Source organism: Denticeps clupeoides, chromosome 8 (genome assembly GCF_900700375.1).
Source record: "Denticeps clupeoides chromosome 8, fDenClu1.1, whole genome shotgun sequence".
Classification (NCBI taxonomy): Eukaryota; Metazoa; Chordata; class Actinopteri; order Clupeiformes; family Denticipitidae; genus Denticeps; species Denticeps clupeoides.
The window spans coordinates 10,055,114-10,063,128 of NC_041714.1; the positions used below are offsets into that span (position 1 = coordinate 10,055,114).

The 8,015-nt window shown below is 44.7% G+C and overlaps 1 protein-coding gene across 2 annotated transcripts in view; it reads left to right on the forward strand.

The window, feature by feature from the left end:
• Positions 1–8,015, forward strand: part of zcchc24 (zinc finger, CCHC domain containing 24) — a 38,637-nt gene that overhangs the window by 2,773 nt on the left and 27,849 nt on the right. The window contains exons 1-3 of one of the 2 annotated variants that reach the window (XM_028988854.1): positions 5–293; positions 1,102–1,338; positions 4,603–4,803. In XM_028988854.1, the coding sequence (XP_028844687.1) occupies positions 1,102–1,338; positions 4,603–4,803 (438 nt within the window). In that variant the 5' untranslated portion in view covers positions 5–293. Of the gene's footprint in view, positions 1–4; positions 294–1,101; positions 1,339–4,602; positions 4,804–8,015 lie in introns of those variants that run through there. The other variant, XM_028988853.1, reaches the window with a different exon arrangement.

An 8,015-nucleotide genomic window follows, 5' to 3' on the forward strand; every position in this document is an offset into this window, starting at 1 on the left:
TGCTCAGCGACACAGTGGTAGTAAAGTGGGGTTTGAACCTGTCACTCTGTGGTTTTTCCGGTTCAAAGGTGAGTGTGTTGTCCGTCAGGCTACTAACAACATACACTTCACAGCTCAGATTCGACACGGGGGTAATGAGTAGAGAGACCGCATCAGTGAACGAGAACGAGAGTAAAAAAAACCCAAAAAGTGCCCCCCAAGACCAGGGTTGGTGGCCTCTGCTGTAGAGTTTGGAAAATGAACGTTTCAATAAGACGCCACAAGAGGGAGTGTGGGCTTTTAAAAAGATCTCGGTGAGTTTTTACATTACTGGCAACTGGGACACGCTGATAGGTAATCAGCTATACGAAATCAATCGTATGTTGCATATACAATATGCACATACAATTGTGCATTATACACACACACACACACACATAAAACACTGAACGCATACAGTTCTCTCGCTGTAAACATGCTGTTTGCCCGTTTGTGTTTATCCTGGCCCCTTATGCTCGTAAGCCGGCCATGGTTGGGGGTAAACGTGTCAGCCTCTGGTGCTAAATAAACACAGCCATTTGTTTGCTGGGCCACGGACCGGCTTTTACGAGGTACAACACCTCCAGCCTAATCGTGGAGTAGTTAACATACTTTTAGCGTGTACGTGTCTAAAATGAGAGATTTGGTCTGTTTGTTTTTTTATAAATATATATAATAAGATAACGACCAGTTATCGTATTAAACGCGCGTTTCGTACACGACCGTCACGAACAAACGTCCGAGCCGTCGCGTTACGTACGGCGCATAAATTATGGTCGCCGTCGCCATTGGTGCGCATCGAGCCCGGCGCTGGCGCGGCGCAGAATAAAGCGAGATAACGGAGCGCCGGGGCCGGGATAAAAGCTCCTGCTCGCTGACAGGTCAGAGCAATGACTTCTGCGCCGCTGTGAGACTGGGACGGCGATCCCGGGCCGAGCACAGGGGATCGGGGGGGAAGAGGAACGAAGAAGTTTCTCCGGAGCGCGGGGTGGGAGAGCGGGTCGACTCTTTATCTCGGCTATTTTTTTTTGTTTGTTTGTTTTCTTCTTCTTCTTCTTTTTTTTTTTTTTTTTTTTTTTAAAGATGAGCTTGCTGTCTGCCATTGACACCAGCGCCTCCGTGTATCAGCCCGCGCAGCTCCTCAACTGGGTCTATCTCTCGCTGCAAGACACCCACCAGACCAGCGCCTTCGACGCCTTCCGACCCGAGCCCAGCTCTGCCCACCCGGACCTGAACTACAGCAAGGCCCCCGCCGGCGACCCGAGCTCGACGCTCAACTCCAACTATCTCAACAACTTCTTCCAGCTCCAGAGGAACGAGGTGAGGCGTCTCGGCCGCTTCCTGTCCGACGCGCACTGATTTCTGAGAAGTGACGTCGAGCGTTTAATACTTCATTTCACAGTTTATTCTTGTAGAAAACCTGCGGTATTTCATGCGTATGTATGCGTGTGTGTGTTTGTCTATTTAAGTGTTGTGACCCAAGCCTGGTAAAAAGTGTGGCAAAAACGCACATTGCAACGTGAGCGTTATTTGTGCGCGGCCGCCATCGCTTTTGCGAGGTGTCGTAAAACGCGCGACTCTTCGCCGCTTCGTTTGAGGACGACTTCGTTCCAACCGCAGAACTAAGTGACGTCGCGGACGCGCCCCGACGGGACCCAGGTGTCGTCCGTTGTCCGGTCCGCCGCCGCGGACCTGGCCGGGCGCGGGGGCGCGCCGCGGGCACGCGCGTCCGGTCCGCGGCCAGAATGCCGATGAGCCGGGCGGGTCGCGGGGTTCTCGGCCCTGCCCTCCGCCGTGATGACCTTTGTGGTCCACGAAATCACAAAGTTTACATGACGACAAATAAGTGAACCCTCTATTACTAGCTTACATCACGCTTGAATTATAGGCAGAGTTCATAAAAATAATTGGACATTGGCTGAACTTGAACCTCCTTTTCGAAGGTGGCACTGCTGAATAATCAACACCAGCCCAGAATTCTAATCATCAGCTGGAAAATAATGTGGTCCAGAGACATAAAAATAGTTCACTTGTACAGAATCTCTGGTGTGTCTCAGAGAGACGTGGTACATTTGGAATGGGTTTTGTTGAAAGCGTGTATTTAAAAAAAATGAAATAAAGAATGATAGAAAGAAAGAAAGAAAACACATGGAGTGTGTCTGGAAGTACTTGTGAAAGTGAATTTGTGAGACCTGGCAATGTTGCCAAGTGAAATAAATGCTTCCAGATTTTTAATCATATGAGCAATGGACATTGTTTTCTTTAGGATGATGCGATGACAGTGGTGTATTGTAGTAATTAATGACAGAGCGAGAGAAAGAAAGCAGAGACGGGCTTTTCAACGCAGGTATAAACCATTAAACCGTGTTGCTGTAGCAGTTTTTAAACGTGAGTGTGCACACACCTTCAGTGTTACCTCAGAAAATGTGCACATGACACCCCCAACTTGTTTATTACATGTACTGTGTGAACAGTAGACGTTCGATGCTGCCGAGGACGTTGAGCTGAAGACGTTGCACTGATTTACGTGATTTGGTAACTGTACTGCTGAAGTGTACAAATGTTTTGTGATGCGTTTGTTGAAGTGTAGCTGCCTTGTGTAATTTTGAGATTTGCATTTTATTACACAGAATGCCTGCATCAACACGCTAAAGTGCCAATTTAATCGCTTTCATAGCACATTCCAGTTCTCTGAGCCTCACGTTTAGTTTGTTACTTGATAGTAATGTGACGCAACGGAGTGAGCCGCGCCACCCCCAAGGTACAGTCCGCCGCCGGGGACAAACAGAGACACTTTACAGTCGAAGGTGTCATCACCTCCCGGGCCTGTAATCCCACCACCCTTTCCACATTTTGTGTTGTGTGTGAATGTCCCCTCTCTAGGTGACAGATGTCAGTTTTGGGCAAAGGTGTCAGCGCCATTTGCTTAGCAGTTAAACAAAAGTTAATCCGATGTGCTTTTTAGTGGAACTGGGGAATTATTTTCCAGTCTTACCGTGGTACTGCTATAATGCATCATTATATGTCACTTTATTCCATCCATTGTTTTAATAGTAATAATGTTGCTCATCACATCAGGAAAATAAGGTTGATGGCTCTTGTTTTGCTGTCCTCTACCGACGAATTTCATAAAAGAGTAAGAAGTTTGAGCAGCCAGGAGAGATTGAGACTGATTCCGGACGAAAACCAAACACACCTGGCGGTGGGTGAGATGCTATTCGGCGTCCAGGCCGGGTTGCTCAAGATCTCGATGGATCTCTCTTGCTTGACAAATACATGATTCAGGGCCGTGCAACATTAAATATAAACAATATTTTCTCCAACCATAACACGGAGCGCCTGTATCGGTCCGTGCATATCTCCAGGTGTACTGTATAAAAGTCTGACAGTCATAGTCTGGCTGTGAAACTACACCGTCCTGGCCTGCTGTGGTCATGCAGGGCTCCACAGGCTCTCGGTTTTATTGGTTTATTTTGTTACCAGTCGCAGGCCAGACTCTTAAATGAAATAGCACTTCATCAGAGATGGAAAGTTTGACCGAAGAAAGTAAAAGTCCTCACCGGCCTTTTGTTCCAACCTACCAGGTTTGCTTGTTAGCTCAGTTCGGTAGTCAAGGGGGGAATTGTGAAAGTAGCTGGCGGAGCAACAGAAACATGGCAGGAGTTAAATCTTTTTTTTTTTTTAACCACCTCTACATTTTATTCAACTCATTAAATCTAGAGGTGTGAAATGAGCACAATGCACCTTTTGTTAGATGCATTTAAGTAAATAACACCAACTGCAAGGAATATTTTTTTGAGGTTTGGAGCAGTGGAGTAGCCAGTAATGAAAGTGCAGGTGAACCTGAACAGTGGGCAGTGGTGGAGTAGCGGGTCGGGAAACGTACACATGATCAGAAGTTTGCCGGTTCGAATCCCGAGCCGCTAAGGTGCCACTGAGGTCCCTTGCGCAAGGCGCCGTCCCCACACGCTGCTCCCCGGCCGCCTCTCATGGCTGCCCACTGCTCACCAAGGGTGATGGTTAAAAGTAGAGGATGTATTTTGTTGTGTCACCGTGTGCTTTGCTTCACAATGACAATCACTTCACTTTCAACAAAAGTGGCTGCATTTCTGTATGTTGTGTGCTGGTATTCATTCTTTAGAATAGGTTGAATGGGTATATTTCTGGTATTAACTTATGTTGCCATATGCAAAGGGTTAAATGAGGGAATTTAATGTTTTTATGTGCACAATTGAAGTGAGAAAACAGTCATGGGAAACTAGTATGAACATAAATAGGTAAAGTGAAAGGAAGCAAGAGTAGATTTATTAGTCTCTATTTGACTGTAGGGGCCTGACCCACCCACAGTTAAACTCTATGTGCTGGGTGATGAAGTCACTGTGTTATTGTTCTTCTGCTGTTTGACCATATTGGCTTCCACTGTTTTTAATGTTTTCAATTATATAAAAAAACCAATATGTTAAGCAGATCATTGACAGGAAATTGAAATGCTGTAGGTGGCATAGATGTCACAAGCACAAGAATATTCTAACCCATGCCAAATATGCTATGATTAAAAATATGTATTCTTGTTCTTTCCTGCAGGCCTTGAACAACAGCTTGTACAAAAATGTCTCCCCCTACGGCTCTCTCAACAACATTGTGGACGGCCTCAACTCTTTGACGGACCACTTCTCCGACCTCTCCCTCTCCTCTGAGCCACGCAAGCCCAGCAAGAGGCCGCCACCCAACTACTTGTGCCATCTCTGCTTTAACAAGGGACATTACATCAAAGATTGCCCCCAGGTGAGTCCAGAAACCCCTCTCTCCCTGGGCAGAGAGACACCGGCGGGCATGACCTACTTGCCAGACAGACAGCCCACTGTCCAGCTAGTCATGTGTATCAACTTAATTGGGCAAACTACTGTACCGCGCTCTGAGCGAACCACAGGGGACGCAGAGTAATCTCTCTTTTACTCTCGTTTTTCTTTTTCTTTTTTTTGTTCAAAAGAAGCAGCATCTCCTTCCTCCGGTGTTTGGTCCCGTTGTCTGTGAGAAAAATATCTGTACACAACTGTGTGTGCGCAAACCCGTGAACAGCGGGATTCCAAGCACCACGTGTCTGCATTAGCGGGCTCATCGCAGGTCACGTCAGAGAGTGTAACAGGTGGCAGCGTTTCCTCCGCAAACAGGGATGCCAGATTTTCTGTGCAGGAAGGGCCATAAGTCGCTGCTGTAGCCGATCGCCTCATCCGTTGTGAATGGATCTTTTCAGCATGGATACTGCAGCTCTGTGCTGCACACATTTTTTCTATGTCCGCAAATGTACATAATCCTTAAATAGGACAGATGCAGGTCCACTAGAAGAGTGATTTCTTTTTGGAGATCTTCAGGGCCAGTTTTAAAAATGACAACAATAAAGTATGCTGTAAACATGTGGGTAGCCACAGCATATGAACATCTGAGCAGTTGTTCAGGGGAACATGTGACGTTCTGAATTAATACGTCTTGTTCTGAGACCGGCGGGGACATATCCAGAAGGATACAGGCTTCTTTCCGTGCAGTACTGTTTCATATGGTTTACAGGGGATATTCCCATAATATATTCCATCTTTATTATTGATCAAGGTCTGGTTTAGATAAAATACTTTTATGCAATATCATATTTATGACATATGGTAAATATGTTTTGCGTTTTGAAACTGATACCAACATTTAAACACAAATTGTGGGATTCTGCTTCCATTGTTTCCAGATTCTTTTGGAGTTTGAGACTATTAATGTTTGCTAGGCATGTTGGGATACACACAAACACGGGGTGAGGTTCTTGCTCAGATCCATTAAGTCAAAGAACTATGGAATGGTAATGAATCCCAGATGTTGGGATTAAAATGGCAAGCCTCCCTTTATGAAAGATGACTAGGGTTTCCTGTAGTTCACGAAAGAACCTGCCCAGCGATAAAATATCACTTACATCACACATTCATTACAGTGAGGCTGTTTTCAAAGCTGTGGTTCATTTTCTTACATTTGTATACCTACGTGTACTTATAAAGTATTTTAGACGTGAAATATGTACCTTTAAGAAAGAAAACAGGCTAACAATTTATATTTCTGGGTCCTTGCTACATGTATCTATCCCTCAAAGGCTTGTGTAAGACATGATTAAATGTAGTACATGTACATCATCATACGTTTGTATGCAAATCATGATTTAAAAAAACAGTTGAGAATACGTGGTCATGAAATAAGGTTCTTTGGTGTAAGTGTTTTAATATAAAGTCAGGTGTACATGATGTGCATGATGTAAGACAAGGTTTACCTTCACACGTCTACCAAACAACTCCCGGCGGATGGATGAACTCCACTCCAAGACCACCTTTTTAAGATGGGGTCTGAATATTTGCTTCAGATCCAAATTGGGATGGAAGTTTTTTTTTCCCCCACATCTGACCAAAACTAATAGAGCTTTGGTCAAACAAAATGCACTTTTTGTTTCCTTGTAGCATTCCTTGTGCTTTTCTGCACTTTGTGTCCAGTGTTGTTCATGAGCTGTCTTTCCAGTAATAATAGTTTAACAGACTATTGTGGTCTCCTGTGGTGAGAGAGCCTCCAGCTCAAGAATGTTTTTTTTTTTTGTAAACCAGTTCAGAAGTATGTGGATGATTGTTACATATGTTGAAACCACAGCTACTCTTGACTGTGAAGGTGAAACAAGATGATTTTATTGCAGCTTTATGTCCTATTCAACAGTATTAATGCAATTTGCTTCTATTTTCATATCGCTTTACACAAAGCGGCTTTTAGGCGAACATCGAATTCAACATAAGAAGGACATAAACACTGAGAGCAAGGAAGTGGTTTGTGATTCTCATAGCCTAGAATTGCCCAGATTCTGCACCTGGGCCTGGGATTCGGCATCTGGACCTTGACTAGTGTTCCCGAGAGCGGGTGGATGGAGTTGGAAAAATGTTTTCTGAGACTGAATTTTTCTGTCACATATTTGCGAACAACCAAAAACAAGGAGGTATGCAGTCTGTTACAAGACAAGGGCAGACAACTGTCAGCCACACGAAACCGGATTTTAAATGCCAAAACAACACTCCAACACTCTGAATCGCAAAGATTGCTGTTAGAATTGACTTAAAATGGGAGCTAGTACAATCACACAAATGTCTGAGATTTCCTTGTAGCTTGTTAGGAACATTTTTTAAGGAATCCAATCCCCCAGAAGTGGATTTAGCAGCTGTAAAATAATGTTTGTCTGGCCATACATCAAACCTCAGCTCCCTACTCTACTGGGTAGCACACTTGTCTATGAACCAGAAGACCACAAAGTCACAGGTTCAAACCCCACTTACTACCATTGTGTCCCTGAGCAAGACACTTAACCCCAAGTGTCCCCAGGGGGGGACTGTCCCTGTAACTACTGGTTGTAAGTCGCTTTGGATAAGGGCGTCTGATAAATGGAAAAAATGTAAATGTAAAATTGAAAAACTATGCAGTGTTAATATAAATAAGTTATAGATCACCGTTAAGACCCCAAAAGCAACTTTGACCAATCGAGGCATATCCACGAGATATTTGAAGATATCTGCTACCAGGACATTTCCAGCAGATCCCTTAAGTCCTGTTAGTCCCAGGGACCATTAACAAGATAATCCAATGTTGTTCATTTCACATGTCAGTTGCTTTTAATATTGTGATTGATTTATATCGTTTTACAGTCTGGATGCAAATGCTGAGCGCAAACCAGGGCCACCAAAGACCCCTGCTGACCGCTGGCGGTCATCCAGGATCATGACAGAGAACAGCTAGAATGCAGGGGCGTAGCATAAACCGCATCCTGATCTGCTGGTTCGAATTTCAGCTCTTCACATACGTGCCAATGGAAACACGAAAAGCCCCACTCTCTCGACAGCGTCCACGCCTACGCGTTTCAAGCAGAGCAGTAATTTACTTTCCTCCTGAGCCTCACATTAGATCATTTACATCACATTAATCGCGCCGTTAACAAG